The following is a 19,258-nucleotide window of genomic DNA, read 5'->3' as shown; positions in this document are numbered from 1 at the left end:
GTTGATTTACACAAAAACACACTTTTCTGACCAAAAAGCTGAGAATACCAGCTTTTGGTGAAAAGAAACATGTCAAGCAGATCAGGGACTTTCACGCTAATATTGTTTTGCTTTTGTGTCAGATCAAATTACAAAACAACAAAAACGAAGACCGAGAAAGGGCTTTTGATGTCAAAACAATAATTTATTTACAACCAAGAAACGCGGCTGTTCGACTCACCGCATGGCGCAAGTTGAACATCAGTGCTACTTTTAGTTTGCATTGTTCAGTAGCACCTACCCGAGGGAAGGAGCTGGAAGAGCTGGTGACCAGGATGTGGAGGGTCCAAGAGGATTTTGTACGCTCTTGTCTTAGTTCTGGCAGCGTGCAAGTCCTCAAGGGTGGGTAGGGGGGTACCGACAATCTTTCCAGCAGTTTTGATTGTCCGTTGCAGTCGGAGTTTCTCCTTTTTTGTCGCAGCAGCAAACCAGACTGTGATGGAAGAACACAGGACTGATTCGATGACCGCTGTGTAGAACTGCCTCAGCAGCTCCTGTGGCAGGCAGTGCTTTCTCAGAAGCCGCAGGAAGTACATCCTCTTCCACACCTACCTGTTGAAAAACATACTCGACGTATAGGTAAAACGGTTGGATTCCAGCTGACGACTTGAAATGTCCACGGCAGTGAATGGATCAATGACGATACGAACAGAAACTAAGAAGCCAGCCAATGATGGCTTAACCAGTGACTAAACTGTCAGACCATGTAGGAAGGTGGGACTTATATAACAACCTATCACAGGTGCTGCCGATAATGATTGACATGTCGACTGCCCAGTGGCGGTATGAACAGTGAGTAACAGCCATCAGCTCAGCTCCGATGATTAGGGGTGTGTACATGTTAATCATCACTGTCTGCAGTGCTACGGCAATAGTATTTATGCTTGGGGGATTGCTATTTACAGTTTACTGTATGACTCATCTTTCCCACTTATGGAATTTTGAAGTCGAGTGCCATCTGCAACATGAAGCCCTGCCCGCCACCCTGTCCCGAGGCTCGTTGTCGTTAGCACATTCGTTGGAGCTCGTCTAACAGATGTTGTCATTTCCACCGAGTCCAGTACCAGGTGCAATAAGCAGCATATGGAGCTTTCCACATTTTTGGCTTTCCAGATCCTTCTCAAATATAATTACATCTCTCACTTTATTACTATAGGTTCAATTACAACTGTACAATGTGTTTTTTCTCTCTCCCTCTCTTATACCATTTGTGCCGCCATATGCTCGACCTTTTTAATTCCGTTTCCCCAGACAAGCCATTACTTTGGTGGCAAATCACTTTGAAAACGTGTTTAGGCTTAAATTAAGGGGGCGAAAACCACAAGGAAAACATGTTCCATTGATATTCTTAAAGCGAAAGCGTCAAGCGGTGAACTAATTAAAGCCACCAACATGCTACAATCTTATTTTATTTTTCATCTTTTCTATCTCACTGCAGCACACATCCAGATGTGACCTATGCAGAGCACTAGCAATGTATTTATGCTTGCTGTTTTTTAGTTATGACAGGAACGGTCACACAGGGTCATTAATGACTGTATATTTTTTGCCCCCACCCCCCAGGCTTCCATGCGCTGAATTAATGGCGGGATATCTTTGACCAGTTTTCCGTATATGTGTGTGTGTATGTGCACTTTTCAGGCAAATTGGACAGCTTGTTCCCCGACGACAGCTACATCGACATGGGCGAGATCGATGTGGGCCGCAAGGTCGCCCAGCTTATCCCGCCTGGCGTCTTTTGGCGGTCCCAGATCTTTGTGGACCACCCCATGTACCTGAAGTTCAACGTGTCGCTCAGCAAAGATGCCTTAGTGGGGATCTATGGCAGGAGGGGCCTCCCCCCGTCTCACACACAGGTGGAATTTTGTGTTTAAATTAAATGCAAGAGTTGTTTTTAGCAGGAGCACAAAAAAAAATGTGTGAAATCTCACACACAGGTGGGATTTAATGGTGAAATATACTAAATGCATTAATTGGCAATATTTTTTTAAAAAAGATGATAGTCAAAATATGACATTTTAATCAGCTAATTTGTGCAAATTCTTGCCCTACATGGATTTAGTAGCATTAGGCGCGACATAATGCAAAGTAATTAGTCAAAAACGTTTGTAATTTTATGTTACATTTTGTGAAATGTCACACACAGGGGTTAGTGTCAATGGTCAAATTTAGTAAATTAGCACATTTCTTAATTTTTCAATAATTTACAAGGATTTAGTTAAAAAAATAAAAAAAATAATGCATTCTAGTCGAAAAGTGACATTTTTTACTTTGCTTGATTTTTTTTCAAATAAGGTCATTTCTACAAAAAAAAAAACATGATGTTTGAGCGGGATTTAGGACCAAAAAAATAATGAAAGCTACTGTAATTTGTCACATTTTATTAAATCTAACACAATTTTCATTTTTTTTGATTTTTCAACAATTTAGTAGAAATTCAGTACAAAATTCAAAAAGTGACTTCTTTTCAGAATGCTTTGAAATTTCTGCAAGGATTTAATCAGATTTACATTCGTGGCTTAAAACATTGGCCCCCTGGAGTGCCAATGTGTTTCGCCAAGACTGTATAAAAAGACATAGACTTTTCCCCCCTTGACTGTCTGACATGAAATCAGACTAAACTTTTCCTGTTTCAGGTTTAGGTAGGTTTAGTAACTTGACATATTCCCAGGTCTGGTAGGAACGGAATTCTGTCGTAAACGGAGGTCCCCCTGTACTTTGTTTATACTGGTATTGTATTTACAATAATGTCTACACAGTATGAGCAATTTCACACATTTCTGCTCTGCAGCAGAATATAAATTGCTGCATTGTTACATCCCGCGCGGAATCAATTCATAACCCTTTCGAGTGTATAATGAATCACATTCTTTGTTACGTCGTTGAGGATTTACAATAAATTTTTTTGCAGTTGGGTATTGTCCATGAATCACGTAAAGGAGCCAGAGTCTCACTGGTGCTGTGAGAGGAAGGATTTTTCTTTTACTCTAATTTCCCCAAGATCTATCTTGTTATGAATCATATCTGGCTGCTTGGCTCGTAGTTTAGATTTCATTCTCTTAGCACAACTGCCGTTTTGCTTTTTCCCAAGCCCAATTTCAGTGGAAATTACCATACAGGAGCGGCACGGTGGCCGACTTAGCCTATCTGGCTCACAGATTTGAGGACTGGGGTCCAAATCCCGGCCCCGCCTGTGTGGAGTTTGCATCTTCTCCCTGTGGCTGTGTGGGTTTTCTCCGGGCACTCCGGTTTCCTCCCACATCTCAAAAACATGCATGGTAGCTTGATTGAAGACTCTAAATTGCCCGTAGGTGTGAATGTGAGTGCGAATGGTTGTTTGTTTATATGTGCCCTGTGATTGCCTGGCGACCAGTTCAGGGCGGAGCCCGCCTCTCACCCGGGAATTGCTGGGATAGGCTCCAGCACGCCCACGGCCCGAGTGAGGATAAGCAGAACGGAAGATGAATGAATGAATGAATTACCATACAGTTTGATTTAGCTTTTTTTTCAGTCTTGTGTTGTCTTGAAAGTGGTCATTTCTCACCTGATCAGAGTGGAGATGAAAGTGAAATGCAGCCTCATTGTTATTCATGGAGTCTCCGCTGATATGATGAAGTGACTCCTCGTAGATGTTATTTGGCAAACTCACTTAATTTCCCCCCCGCGGATTTCTATTAAAGCAAACCACATCAGCCTATTTTATCAAAAAAGTGACAACTTCAAAGCCAAGTTGATGATACACTAGCTTGTTATCGGGAAAATTGGGACCCCACATTGCAGACCAGCCTGGACAGCTCTCCCAACGTGTTAGCGCTGCTAGCATTTTTCCATTTGTTTTAACTCAAAACGTGTGTTGTTTACATTTGCGTGACAATTTGTAGCAACGGACAGCAATAGTAGAAATAGTCACAACAATAATAAAAACAAAAACGTGCAAACACCAACCACATAACTGCTTTGACATTAAAATGATGGCGTGCAGCATTAGTTGACAAATTCGGTGAACAAGTTCTGTTAGTACTTAGCTTGTGGCTTTTACAGTGCGTAGCCTATGGCATTTATCGCACAAATATTCATTGTCTTGCATAGGCAACCTGTATGTAAGCTACGACTTACCTTATAGATTAATTGATGTACAGATAATAGCGAAAGAAAACCTAGCATCTAGGACATACCTTGATTGTTTACAGCGAGCTAGCTTGCAAAATAGCAAGCTCTAAGTAAGCTAAGGCTACCTGATAGCAATCTGACAAATGAATGATAGATAGATCGTCGGCTCGATCGATAGGTGGAGACATAATTGATAAAAGCTAGCGTTTCAGACATACATTCTTTTTCTTAATTTATTTAGAGCTGGCTTGCAAAGAAAGTTGTAGATAAGGCCCTGTGCTATCAAGCTAACTAGCTGATAGATAGACAGACAGGCATATGGATAATAGACAAAAGATAGCGTGTGGGTAGACAGACAGCTAGACAGATAGATAGATAAGAGATAAAAGCTATCGTGTAGGACCATGTTTTATTTTTAGTCAGTTGTAAAAAAAAAAAAAAAAAAAAAAAAAAAAAAGCTTAGGCTACCAGATAGCGAGCTTCGCAACTGTGGGGGAGCCCTGTTTTGCAGCAAACCCATTTACTCCTTATTTCTACTTTAATGGCGTTCACTTCCATGTAAAGTTATACGCGCAGTGTGACATGACGGCAGCCCATCCAGCCACGTTGTGGCCAGCCTAATGCTAATACTGCTGCTGCCGTGGTCGGATAACTTATTCATGTAGACCAAATGATGCTCGGTCAAAACACGGCCCGAGAGTGCTCGCGTTTCGCATGTCACTCTTAATGGCGCGTCTGCGGCTCATCCATCAATCCTGCCTTCACTCACTTTCTCGTCTGCAGTTTGACTTTGTGGAGCTGCTAGATGGCCGGCGACTCCTGGTCCGTGGCCCCTCCGGCCTAGAGGTGCCCGCTGCCCTGCAACGGAGCCTGGCGCCCATCGCCACGCACGACACGGGCTTCATCCAGTACATGGAGTCCGGCATCTGGCACCTGGCTGTCTACAACGACGGGAAAGACATGGAAACCGTTTCTTTTCTTACCACTGCCATAGGTGAGTACGCTCAGAAAGCCTGAAATTGGCCATATTAAATAAGAAGTACAAATAATAGAATACAATGAGTTTCTATTAGGCCCACAATGGAAATTCTAGTTGTCGCCATCATTAAACCTTTAATAAATGGTTCAATGGTTTCTTCTTACCAGGCAGTTTTTTTTTTGTACATTTCACTTGCCTCGAGCAATTTTTCCTCAAAAATCTTGTAAAAAAAAAAAAAAAGTTATTTATAAATTGTTATTGTGTTTGAAATGTTGTTGTTTTGAGGCTAGCTGTGTTTTCTTGTTTTATGAAATTTTGCCAAGTCCAATTTTACAGGCAAACAATTTTGCTTCAATATTCCTCTATGTGCGGCACGGTGGACGACTGGTTAGCACATCTACCTCACAGTTCTGAGGACCGGGGTTCAAATCCCGGCCCCGCCAGTGTGGAGTTTGCATGTTCTCCCCGTGCCTGCGTGGGTTGTCTCCGGGCACTCCGGTTTCCTCCCACATCCCCAAAACATGTATGGTAGGTTGATTGAAGACTCTAAATTGCCCTTAGGTGTGAATGCCCTGTGTGCAAATGGTTGTTTGTTTTTATGTGCCGTGCGATTGGCGGGCGACCTCTCGCCCGACGATAGCTGGGAGAGGCTCCAGCACGCCCGCGACCCTTGTGAAGATATAGCAGTATGGAAAATGGATGGATGGATGGATTCCTCAATGTGTGTTTGGAGTGCTTGCTCGCCGATCGAGTGTAAATCTTCACAACCAAGTAAATCCTCTGTTAGCTACCTAGCTCCCAAAACGAGCCATTCTGAACTGTGATGTCACAATTCCACTAATTTACAGAAAACCAGCCCAACACCAGGTTTCTCCACTCATGACCTGATACCTAGGCTGGGTGAAGATACACTATTTTCAAGCAACAGGATGGACTGCACTGTGTAAATCACTATCAAGTCAAAGCCAAATGCTAGGCAGAGCTGCCTTGAGTGTTGTTGGATGCACAGATTAACGTTAAGTGACACATATTGAAATGTTTGGCAAAGTGTTCGACATGGAGGGTATTTGTATTTTGGCAATGTGTCCACTGCAAGTGCACTTTTACTATCTCTATGGGCGCTCTCTTTTTTTCCTTCACATTCTGGGCTGTGACACTTCGGCAAGTAATCGCTGCTCGCCTCCTCACAACCTCTTTAGTTCTGTCCCTCCGTCCGTGGCTCATTTGCACGAAACAGAGCTGCACCCTCAAATCAGTCTGATCTGGGCTTTAAAAAGAGGATTTGATAGCTTTAATCGAAAAACTTGAGTCAGTCGCAGGTTTTGGCAGATTTTACCACCTGAAGAAACTGCAGGTTAATCAAGTTACATCTGGCAAAAACTACAAAATCAGGGCACGAGCGCTATCCTGCCATGCCCCCCGAGAAGGCAATTTAGGGATCATAACATCCTCATTAGCGTGAGTGTCTCATGAGCCAATCAGGGGGTTCAGCCAATTGAGTGTAGAGTGTACACTCATGCCACACTGCCTTGTTTTTTTTTTTCTACCCCAATTTCCTTCTTTGATCCCTGGCTTAGTTCTCTTTGTTAGCACTTAGTGCTAGCATTATCAAACAAGGTGCAGGGGCGAGGGTAGGGGCTGAGGAGGTGTCAGCTTTCACCACCATGACAGCTGGGAGTTCTCCTCGCATGCTCTTTAATTAAAAGCTCCTGGGCCCGTGCGACAGGGACCGTGCCAGGAACAGGATCGATGCAGATCTGTCCACATTCAAACCCCCATCACCCTCAAACACCACCACGCCCCCACCCGCTGCGCCAACAGCAGCTGCAATTCAATATTTATGCTATGATACGACACAAGGGGCAAGTCATGCCGGCGTGTTTACTTTGGTTATTTCTCCTCGACGGGGGAGCGCATGAAGGTTCCCCGCCGTCACCGAGCAGGGAAAGGTTGAGCCGAAAAAGGCCTCACAGTGCGACGAATTGGGATGCGGATGGGCCGGGAAGGGGGCCGATGCGGGGGGGGGGGTGTTAGTGGGTTGGGAGGGATTACTCAGAGTTGTTGGTTGGTTTGCATTGGAGCTCCTCTGCTCACAGGAGGGCCTCTTTTGGAAAATGGGTCACTGGTTAAGTGCCCTTCAGCAGAAACTGAATCCCCCCAATTGGCTGTGCCACAGAGGCTTGGAATTGACCTTCAAATTGGGACGCTCAGGTAGAGGAATGTGGGAGAACAAGAAAAAAAAAAAGAAGGCAGCATTTTGAGATCCCATATTGTTCGTTCATATGCACTTTAAGGTTGTAATGTATTCATATTTTTGGGTGCGATGAAATGGTGTACCGAGTTCCCACATGCAACATTTTCGGTATGGAAATATATAACCGTCTCGCGCTTGAGCCGCACATCCAGAAACAAACACAGCACCTAAGCCTCTGGCTAACTGACGTCATGGTTAGAGATATGCGTTTGGCAGTTAAAAGCTTATTTGAATTTACAGCATCACACCAATGTGCAGCACGAGAAAAAAAAAAAAGGCTAGCACTATCCGTTACTGTTGCACTTCCGTTACGCTACCGTTTATTTTCAAAATGATTATTGCAGTTGTTATACTAAGATAGCAACCTCATTTGCTTAATGCACAACTTCAACTGTCTAGTACCCGCACTGTTTTACTACGAAGCCACGCTGTTGTAACACGTGCAGAATGTGGTTTGGCATTGTCTTGGTGAAATAAGCAGGGGCGTCCGTGAAAAAGACGTTGCTTGGATGGCAGCATATGTTTCTCCAAAACCTGTATGTACCTTTCAGCATTAATGGTGCCTTCACAGATGTGTAAGTTACCCATGCCATTGGCACTAACACAGCCCCATACAATCACAGATGCTGGCTTTTGAACTTTGCGTCCATAACAGTCCGGATGGTTCTTTTCCTCTTTGGTCCGGAGGACACGATGTCCATAATTTCCAAAAACAATTTGAAATGTGGACTCGCCGGACCACAGAACAGTTTTCCACTTTCCTTCGGTCCATCTTAGATGAGCTCAGGCCCAGAGAAGCCGGCGGCGTTTCTGTGTGTTGTTGATAAATGGCTTTTGCTTTGCATAGTAGAGTTTCAAGTTGCACTTACGGATGTAGCGCTGAACTGCATTGACTGACATCGGTTTTCTGAAGTGTTCCTGAGCCCACGTGATATGCTTTACACATTGATGTCAGTTTTTGATGCACTGCCGCCTGAGGGATCGAAGGTCACGGGCATTCAATGTTGGTTTTCGGCTTTGCCGCTTACATGCAGTGATTTCTCCAGATTCTATGAACCTTTTGATGATATCATGGACCGTAGATTATGAAATCCCTAAATTCCTTGCAATTGTACGTTGAGGAACATTGTCCTTAAACTGTTCGACTGTGGGATGTTCCAAAGAGGTGTTGATGACCATTCCTCAACTTTCTCAGTCTTTTTTGCCACCTGTCCCAGCTTTTTTGGAATGTGTTGCAGCCATAAAATTCTACGTGAATGATTATTTGCTAAAAACAAAGTTTATCAGTTAGTCTTGTCTTTGTAGTGTATTCAATTAAATATAGGTTAAACATGATTTGCAAATCATTGTATTCTGTTTTTATTCATATTTAACACAACGTCCCAACTTCATTGAAATTGGGTTTGTACATCTGGATTCAGGTACTAGCTCTCATGAGAAAAGATAAAATGCTTACATGCTAAGCTAACATATTAAAAGATCAGAAATTGAGGAGCAAAAACATTACAGCAGATCCATAAAGGTTTTACATATTGACCTGTACTCGGGTAGTATTTCTAGTGAGTATTGATGAAGCGCTTATATACTGAAGATGAAATACTTACAAGCTATAGCAACATAGCAACCTGATTTTACACTGATTACGGTAAGTCAGTTTGTGAGTAAATTGAAACAAGGTCATCCATCATTTTTTTTTCATTATTTATTCATTTGGGGATATTTTAGTTTGGGTGTTGTTCCGTAAAATATGTGCCTCTGGTTTCTAAAGGAGGTGGGGGTCCCTGTCATTAACGTAGGCTGCCTTCTTCAATCGTGGCTCCCTGGCCAAGTGAAAATGTGTCCCAGTGACTGTTCTGAATCACAGCCCTCTGGAGCGTGAAGCCATTTGTCCTGGCTGCCTGGTGCCTGACACGGATCCCAGTGCAGAATTGGGAGGGGGTGCCTGCTGGGTGTGGGGGGAGCAGGAGCTCACTGCCTTGACATCATTCAGATGTGCCTGGCGTCCTCTGGAACGTGCTGGGAAAGGAAAAGGCGCTGATTAAAGTCACACGCCGCGCCGCCGGACTGCGGGGATTCGCACAATAGTTAGCGCCCCCTGATACGCAGGGTAATGAATTTCAATGAAGGCCCCGGCTTGAATCCGTGCTTTATGCGTCGGAGCGACGTCGAGCGTGCGGCTAAGAAATATTCATGGCCGCTCTCCGAGGAGAACACTAGGCGGGAATAACGTGTCGCACACCGATGCGCCTGGGTTCATGGTCAGTCAATTAAACGTGACGGCGACAGCTTCAAATATTATAAAACATATAAATGACTGGGATGTGCCGAAACGCTTATAATTATAAGGCCAGAGTATTACATTTGCTGTTAGGACAAAAGTATCGGGACACATTCTGAGTCGTCGACCTACCTACAAGCTTTTGGATCCATTTGTGAGGTCAGTCCTCTATCTGTGTGAGTTCATCCCAAAGGTTTTGTGACAGGCTACACCAAACCTATCTATGCACGCCTTTGTGGACTTTGCTTTTTGCACCGTGGAACAGGGAAGTCTCCATATGGCAAGAAAAAAAGTCATGAAATAAGGAATGTTTTATTTAATTTCGGGAAAATGATATGCCAACAGAACAAGAAAATTGGTCTCACCAAAACTGCTTAAAACAAGTAAACTTCCATCCATCCATCCATCCATTTTCTGAGCCGCTTCTCCTCACTAGGGTCGCGGGCGTGCTGGAGCCTATCCCAGCTGTCAACGGGCAGGAGGCGGGGTACACCCTGAACTGGTTGCCAGCCAATCGCAGGGCACATACAAACAAACAACCATTAGCACTCACAGTCATGCCTACGGGCAATTTAGAGTCTCCAATTTATGCATGTTTTTGGGATGTGGGAGGAAACCGGAGTGCCCGGAGAAAACCCACGCAGGCACGGGGAGAACATGCAAACTCCACACAGGCGGGGACGGGGATTGAACCCCGCACCTCAGAACTGTGAGGCTGACGCTCTAACCAGTCGGACACCGTGCCGCAGTAAACTTAAGTAATTTAAAAAAAAAACATCTTCAAACCAGTCCATTTATACCTCCTACCCTGTATAGGGATGGTGTTGTTTTTAAAATTATTATTTCAAGCTTAATTTACTCACAACTAGTAATACTATCTCTATAAGAAGTTATGATACTGTACCTAAAAAAAAAAAGAATTACTCCTCACTACCTTGTAGCTTTGGTCCAATTAAAAACCTTGTTATGAATGTGACAGATTATTTCATAAATCAAGCATGAAATTTTTGGAACAAAAGGGACATTGTTACAGGATTTAAAAAAAAAACATTTTTTAGAACAAAATTGTACTTTTTTGTGCGTATAGTCTTTTAGAAAATGATAGGCGTATTTTATAGAATAAATGGCAAATTATCAGAATAAAGAATATGTTTTAAATTCACTTAATATGGATTTTTCCTTGTTAAACCTTGACTTTAATATCATAATATTACAACTTCATTTTATAAAAAAAAATAAACCTCCTAAGATTAAGACTTTTTAATCCTGACAAATTCTCTTATAAAGATTACATTTTTTTTTTAAACTCATCTTCTCAAAGAAATATGAATTGGTTATTGCAACATTCCGATTTCTCAAAAATAGGCAACTTTTGAATTTCTGTGGCATTTAGGGCTATACATGATAGTTATGTTTAATGACAGTTAGGATTACGAGGCGGCCCTTGGAGCGATTTTCCGGTGAAGCAACAACTCACACTCAATTAGGGATGTCCCGATACCACTTTTGTTTTAGACTGAGTGCGAGTACAAGTACCTACATTTGAGTACTGATACTTGATAATGTCATTACGTCTTGAAAATGTGTTTTTTTTTTTTTTTTTTTTTTTTTTTTTAAACCAAATATTGTCCAAAATCACCAAGTTAACGTTTCCTGAACATGGCGTAGGTTTCACTCACGTTGAACATAAGAACTTGCCATTACTGACATTTGCTTTTCTAACAATCTTGCCACACATTTCACTTAATTGTTGCCCGGAACACAAAGCATTTCAGTTATGTGGCGTGATGATCTTAACACTGAACACATTTTTACAAGTACTGTACCGACGTACATCCCTAGTCTCAACCCAACCTCTGCATGATTTATATAAAAGGCGTGTCCCAATACTTGAATCTATATTGTATATATATTTTTAGCTGCACGTTCACACCAAGAAGCTGCCCTGCATAATTGCACCCTTGGGAGAAATTTAGTCCGGCCTCCATGCCTCACATCCCACACCTCATTTTCCTACTGCCACCCAGCACCATTACACACATAGTCGCTGGGAGCTCGAGAAACCCAAACCTCCCACTACACTGACGTTCTTTTCCGACTTCTTCCCGATGATGGAGCGCCGCAGCAAAGTTCTTCCGTACCTCCCTGCTCTATAAGTCTGCCGTGGACGAGCCCGCGGCAGCGCTGGCACACAAAAGCGTTAGCAAGCGAGTCTCGCTATCTCCTCTTTGTCCCCGCCTCGCATCTTCAGCGATGATTGACTCTCCCGAGGAAAGGGAAGCCCCATCCGGAGCTCGTATTTCGGAGTTCTTTGCGACACCACAAGAGGTTCTTTTGTTCGCCAAAAAGTTTCTCCCAGGAGCGAGATGGGATTTTTTTTTTTGCTTTTCCAGCCATTAATCCAACGAGTGGCGCCTCATTGTTAAGTCGTATTCATTACTTTCACAATTGAGTTCATGTACTTAGATGGAACAACAGAGGAAATTAATCATTGCTATGGTGGCTTGATTGATGCTGTTAAAAAAAAAAAATAAATAAATAAATAAATAAAATGATGTCAGGCACTTGCCCAAATAACTGTTTACATATTTTAAGACTGTTAAATTTTAAATTACTAAAGCAAGGTACAAGCACGAAGAGATGCATTGGCATAACATAATTATTTATTGTTAACCATAAACATTCTCGTGCTGAATGTCCATTAATCACTGGAATTTTTGTTTTTCTCAGTGAAATACATATTTATTATCACGTGGTTGAACACACCCTACCTCTGTAGTATGATGCAATTGCCGTGATATCATCTGACCAAAGCTAGAATTGGCTACGTATGTCAATAAATAATTGAAAATTTAAATGTAGGAAGCTACACAAACACAAAATACATAATGTGCAACATTTGAAAATAAAGAAAAATATAAATAATAAATGAATGAAATCAGTCAAATTAAATTAAAACAAATAACCATTAAGAGCTGTTCTAATTATCTTCAGTTTGCTGTTGGGTTAGAAGCACGAGAGAAATAATATATCACAAGTAATTAATAAAATAAAACAAAAATTAAATTTAGGAGGGATGGATGGATGGTTATGAATTTAAATACAGTCCATTTTAGTCTTATTCGGTCTGCTGTTTGGTTCAAAGATCGGCTATTACATTTTCAATAAATAAATTATAAATAAATACATAAATAATAAACATTTATATAAATACATCATTGTTCAAATGGAGAATTGAATGCAGGTTACATCATAAGAATGTGTTTATTATTTATCATCGTGTTATTATTTATTTAATAATAGTAAATATTTAAATTAGTTTTTACCATTAAGGTCTTGTTTAGTATTCTTCAGATTGCTTTTGAGTCCGAAGACTATTGATATTAAAATTGAGAATAAAATAAAATAAAAGATATGACCAAAGTAATTTCCTATTTATTTAATAATTTAAAACATAAATCAAGAATCCAATGTACAAATTGATCACATTTATGTATTTATTATTGTTAATGTTTTCATTGGTCATGAAAGAAATAATAATAATAAAACCACTGAGGTAAATTTCAATCAATTTGCTGTTCGGTTAAAAGGTAGGAGCGCATTTCGCAAAGAAAGTTCACTACAATATTAGTAACAGCTCTCAGTGCGATGTAGTTTTGCACCACTGCAATACTGACGTACTGATGTGGTTACCCACATTATTTTAGTTTGCTCGTGATGGTTGGAAAGCATTCTCCTTAAATGTGTTGCATTCAGACTTTTTCGGGGAAACTTAATTAACTTTGCAAGCCTTCCATTGAGTATGTGTTCACTCCAGTAAAGCAAATTGCAGGAAAAACGGCCCTGCGGAATTGTTCATTCAGCTTGAAGTCGGGCTCGTCGCTGTCATTAGCGGAGGAGATAATAATTAAGTCTGAGAGAACAAGGGGGAGGAATGTTGTGCTGCCATTACTGTTGAAACTACCTCCTTGATTGCCATCGTCTTTCCCCCGCTTAAGATTCTGTCAACGAGTGCCCCAGCAGCTGCTTCGGAAACGGCGACTGCGTGGCCGGAGCGTGCCACTGCTTCTTGGGATTCAAAGGCCCCGACTGTGGCCGAGGTAAGTTCGGCGCACACGTCGTTGCGCCCGTTCATCATCCTCGCACATGGTGTTTTTTTTTTTTTTACTAGTTAGAATTGAGCGGAGATAAGAACATTCAGGTGGACTTGACTTGAGTCTGAGTTAAGTCGCTTTGTTAGGACTTATGCAAGACTTGACTTTGACTTGGTATTCTTGAGACTCAACTTGACGTAGGCCCGCCGCACACCGAGCGATGTTGTGTCTCTCGCCAAAATGCAAGGGTGCAGTCAGTGAATGGGGCAATCGATCATTGCCAGCAACCTCCGATATATCCACACTCTCTCCTTATTCTTGCATGTTTGCTGTATTTATGGCAATCCACTTCTGTCACGGCATGTTTTTATTGTTCAATAAATAATAACAACAGGCCAAAAGGCACAAGACACAATTTGACGCTAACACGTTCTAATGGACTGTCTGCTCTATCACCCAGCCGCCTGTCCGGTGCTGTGCAGCGGCAACGGTCAATACCTGAAAGGTCGCTGCATGTGCCACAGTGGCTGGAAGGGCTCCGAGTGCGACGTCCCGACCAACCAGTGCGTAGACATCACGTGCAGTAACCACGGAACCTGCATCGTGGGCACCTGCATCTGCAACCCGGGCTACAAGGGGGAGAACTGCGAGGAAGGTAATGTACACCTAAAAGCCACTGTTTTCCACCAGCCCGTAGAACTGGATTAAATTTAAGTATTGGCCCAAACGTGAAAACATTTTTATCCAAGAGAAGACGGACAGCAGCAAGAAAACAGACCAATGCAGCGAAATGGAGACTGTGGAGTAAAGCAATGGGTCATCCATCCATCTTCTGAGCCACTTCTCCTCACTAGGGGAGGCGGGGTACACCCTGCGATGCCAGCCAATCGCAGGGCACATAGAAACAAAACTACCATTCGCACTCATGCCTACGGGCAATTTAGAGTCTCCAATTTATGCATGTTTTTGGGATGTGGGAGGAAACCGGAGTGCCCGGAGAAAACCCACGCAGACACGGGAAGAACATGCAAACTCCACACAGCCGGGGCCCGGGATTGAACCCGGGTCCTCAGAACTGTGAGGCTGACGCTCTAACCAGTCGGCCACCGTGCCGCCAGGAATGGGTCAGCTAATGTTAAAGTCAAAGTTTGTTTTCAGGATTTCTAGCCATGAAGGAGAACAGAGGTCTCCTGTATTTCCCACTCGGGTCTCATCATTAGAAGACACATTTTATCCAAGAGAAACCTGAGGACAGTAAGAAAAGTCAGGGCTGCAGCAAAGTGGAGACTGTGGAGTAAAGCAATGGTGTCAGCCAACATGACAGTGGATGTTTATTTTCGGAATTTCTAGCCGTGGAGGAGAACGAGGTTGTCGTGTTTTCAGTTCTTGACATGATGGCCACGGTACGGAGACATATTTCATCCAAGAAGAGACTGAGGTCAGCAAGAAAACGGACTCCTGCAGCAAAGTGGAGACTGTGGAGTACAACACTGCCCAACAAACCGAATCGGACTGCTTAGTGGGAAGGTAGTTGTCAATAAGTATAGCAGTTTAGCTTGGAGAGTTGCAGCCATCCCCCATAGCAAGTGAGTAACAGACTATAAATGGCGACTACATGGCAGCACATGAATAACCAAACAGTCTGTTTACGGTGTTGGAAGTCAGACGCGGCGTCTGATGTAAATCCAGCAGGAACTCGACGAAGGATAATGCCCGAGCAGATAAGAGTGAGGCAGCCATTGTGTTTGTCAGCTCTTGAAGGCTCTCATTTCAAAATGAAAAATGGCACCGGGGGGTTTGATAAATGGGTGTGCGCGACATTCATAGGCCCCCCATTCTATTTCGGGTTGGCGTGTCAGCGGTTAGCCGCGGAGGGGAACGGGGACGAGAGCGGCCTTTAACATTTTTACCTTTCTTCGCTGCGACCTTCAGCCACCCGTGATTAATTGCCAGGAGAGTTTCTTGTCAGTTAGTCCTCTGATCCTCGGGCCTGGTGCACAAACCATCTGGCGAGAGGCGAAAGATGCTGTTTGTCATACTATGGCGGCCTTTACGCCCAGTTTATGTCATTTTAAATGGGGGCACTGCTGACGTCGCGCGAGCCCCGTTGTCCGTTTGCCATCTGTGTGCGCCATTCTGGTATCGTCTAACCGGACAAAATATTCCCTAATAGTGTGATTGAACTGAAGACCCTCTCAGAAGAGGAGGGGCGGATGTGCTGCTAATCTATTTAAATTACAGTTTAAGCCTTAATTTATAGTTTAATACTTAAAACACCCTTTCCACATGATTTAAACACATTTTAAGCCTTTAGAAACATCTTGGTCTCATTTTTCTGTACCACAAGAACAGGGGTCTGTCGACTTTTATATCCAGTGTAGGTGCGTGCAGACATATTTGTTGCCCAGCAACAAGTCACGTTCGGCTACTGACTTTGATGGGCAATGTAAAATGGGCTTATATCTGACGCATTCTGACTGTGGTAGGTACATTCGGTACCGTGACGCTTTCTACACCTACTTGAGGGATTCTAATTTCGGAAACGTGTCATTTTTCAGTGGACTGCCTGGACCCGACCTGCTCAGGCCGAGGGGTGTGCGTCCAGGGCGAGTGCCACTGCTTCGTTGGTTGGGGCGGGCAGGGCTGCGAGAGCCCCAGGGCCTCCTGCATGGACCAGTGCTCCGGGCACGGCAGCTTCCTGGCCGACGCGGGGACGTGCAGCTGCGACGCTAACTGGACGGGCCACGACTGCTCCGCAGGTGAGTGTGGGAAAAACTATGTCAGTTGTCTTCAAGCATTTTGAAGCAAGTAGCATTTACACTCCTGCTAATGTGAACCGTTTAGTCAACAAGTGACGAGGACCAGATGTTTCAGAATATTGATACAAAAAAAAAAAAAAAAAATACAAATAAAATACAACCTTATGGTTGCTTCTAAGAAGTGTCTGGCTGTTTTTCCTCGGGCGAGGTCATACTGTATATACACACACACGAACTGGCAAGTTATCATCTGCCTTATGTAACTGGCACCCCCACAATCACAACCATCTCGCTTTGTCTCACAGCAGTGATCATACAACATCAAAGAGAGAGAGAGAGAGAGAGGAACAAGGTCTGCTTTCTTATCCACACACTAAAACAAAAGATTATATAATCATAAATAACGGTGAATGCTTACGTACTAAGTGAGGACTACTAGTATACTAGTTACAGGCATAACCAACATGAAAACCAGAGCTCCCCAACGTCAGCAAGTTTAGTTTGTTTGACATTGTATTGTAATTAGCAGCTGGCAAAATCTTGTTTTTATGAAACGAGCCATGTTGTCACGTCAAATAATCACAATTCAACAACTACCTGTACAGAACTAGTGGTCACTATTGGTTGTTCTGTTATTTATCCTGCATTAATATTCTATGTACTGTATGTTAATGATGCTAATGACAAATCAAGTCACTTGTACCCTGTAATTCCAGTTAAACAACAACACTAACCGCCAATGTTAGGCAGAGACATGACTAATGTGTGTCATCTAAAACTTCTTCATCTTTGGATTTGGGGAAAAAGAGTTCCCTCTTTCGTGAATTAATTGCTAAGTTCGACACACTGGAAATATGGATCTATAAAGGGCGGTGACATTTACTGTACACCGTTTTAAAATGCACGTGTCTTCTTTCATACATACTAGGAGTATAAATGAGCCTTAAGAACTGAATGTCTCCTATTAGCCAATGGCTTTGGAAGGGTAATAAAGCGGCAACAGTTTTGGCTAATGATGTTCTGTCTTAATTAGCGGCGGTAAATAATTCCTTGACGGCGGAGCGGAAATAACACGCTGATGAATGGTCGTGGCCGACAAGCTGAAAAACGACGACCATTCGTGGCCATCATCCGTTAAATCTGCAGGCAGGGAAGGAATAACATTTAATAATAACAGTGTCAGTTTTTGTGACAGACGTTTTTTAATACCTCAGCCGACAACAACCTTGACATCTTTGGCAGCTCATATTAACACTCTTGTGTTCTGCCAGAAGACGTCTTGATTCGATATATTTTAAGAGTAATTGCCAGTTTGCTGAAAAGAGAAAAGCTTGCATGAAAGGAGATGTCAGATGATTTTTGTTCGCTCAAGGTTTTTTTTATTTTTTATTTGTGTACTTTTGGAATCTGCTTTTTGGATGAAAATTACCTAGAAGGTGTTATTACCTCAGTGGTGGGTTGATGGAGCTGTCTGATTTACAGAAACAAGCATTTCATTTTACAGCAAAGCTGCGAATCAGTGCATTTGAGACAGTGTTTTTTTGTTTTTATTTTTTTGTTTTATTTGTTTTGTTTTTAACGATGGTTCCCTGATGGATTAAAGCCTATGTGCTGATAATCAGTACATCTGCCTTCGATTGCTTCCACTCAGACAGCAATTTGTTTTTGACAATCTCAGCCCTCGGAAGACTCCTTGGATATTCCATGCAATGCCTTAAAGAGGTAATCCAGGGGGTGGTTTTGTGGGGTGGTGGGAAATGGGTAGTGAGCTCTGTAAATGATGATGAGTTTCCGCTTTATCCTGCTTTATCCTGTTTATTGTCAAGCATTCCTGTAATACAACACTAAGCTTGGTGCCGTCCAGGATGGCAAACAGACTGCGAGGAAGCCTCTCAATAAATTCTTCTATTAGTACAGCTTGCCGTAATACTTCCAAGGATAAGATGGTGTTGCCGCGTGGCTTTGGAGCAGTCATAAGCTTGGGCCACGAAATGTGTGCTTGTTTACATTCGCTGACCACAACATAATCCAATTGGAAAACCAATCTCTTAGTATAGCTCTCACGTGTACGTATGGCAATAATTGTAATAGTGGGAACACGTTTACGATAGGAAGACGTTTGATCAATTTCGGACCTCGTGGAGTGGAGTTATTGGAATTTCGTATTTTATGGCGAGTCATCAAACTTCACCGCCATGCTCTGCCAACATGCAATGATGAAAACAAATGTTTTTGGGCAGTTTACCCTCACCCATCTCTCCAGTATATGTGATTCAAATTTGGTAGCAACTTGACAAATTCTCTTGGACTAGTTGGTTTTGAAGGACCCTTGGGAATGGTGAAAAATGACCCTAAAATGGCAGACTTCCTGTTTGTTTCTGGGTGTGGGTTATTTCTTTTTTTTTTGTGGGTGAACTCATGACGGACATACCAAGACTACCAAAATGTATGTACAACTGGCTTCTGGGATTGAATTTTAAAAAACATTTTGCCGCAGATCTACTGTAGATAAAGGTTCGGAACGATGATTTTATTAAATTTCAATTTAGCATTGCTTAGCTTTGTCACGGTGGGCTACTAGTTAGTACATCCACTTCCAAGTTTTGAGGTTCATTGAAGACTAAATTGTCCGTAGGTGTGAATGGTATCGATTGGCTGCTGACCAATCCAGGGTGTATCCGCCTCCCACCCAAAGTCAGCTGGGATAGGTTCCAACTCACCTGCAACCCTAATGAGGATCAGCGG

General features: G+C 42.7%; 1 protein-coding gene across 1 annotated transcript in view; it reads left to right on the top strand.

Moving 5' to 3' along the window:
• The window catches only part of tenm4 (teneurin transmembrane protein 4), a 193,417-nt gene that overhangs the window by 99,035 nt on the left and 75,124 nt on the right, over nucleotides 1–19,258 (top strand). The window contains 5 exon segments of the mRNA XM_061680943.1: nucleotides 1,681–1,895; nucleotides 4,933–5,143; nucleotides 13,659–13,760; nucleotides 14,215–14,409; nucleotides 16,313–16,513. Coding sequence (XP_061536927.1) covers nucleotides 1,681–1,895; nucleotides 4,933–5,143; nucleotides 13,659–13,760; nucleotides 14,215–14,409; nucleotides 16,313–16,513 — 924 coding nt within the window.

Source organism: Phycodurus eques, chromosome 7, assembly GCF_024500275.1.
Source record: "Phycodurus eques isolate BA_2022a chromosome 7, UOR_Pequ_1.1, whole genome shotgun sequence".
Classification (NCBI taxonomy): Eukaryota; Metazoa; Chordata; class Actinopteri; order Syngnathiformes; family Syngnathidae; genus Phycodurus; species Phycodurus eques.
This window is presented reverse-complemented; position numbering and strand designations above follow the sequence as displayed.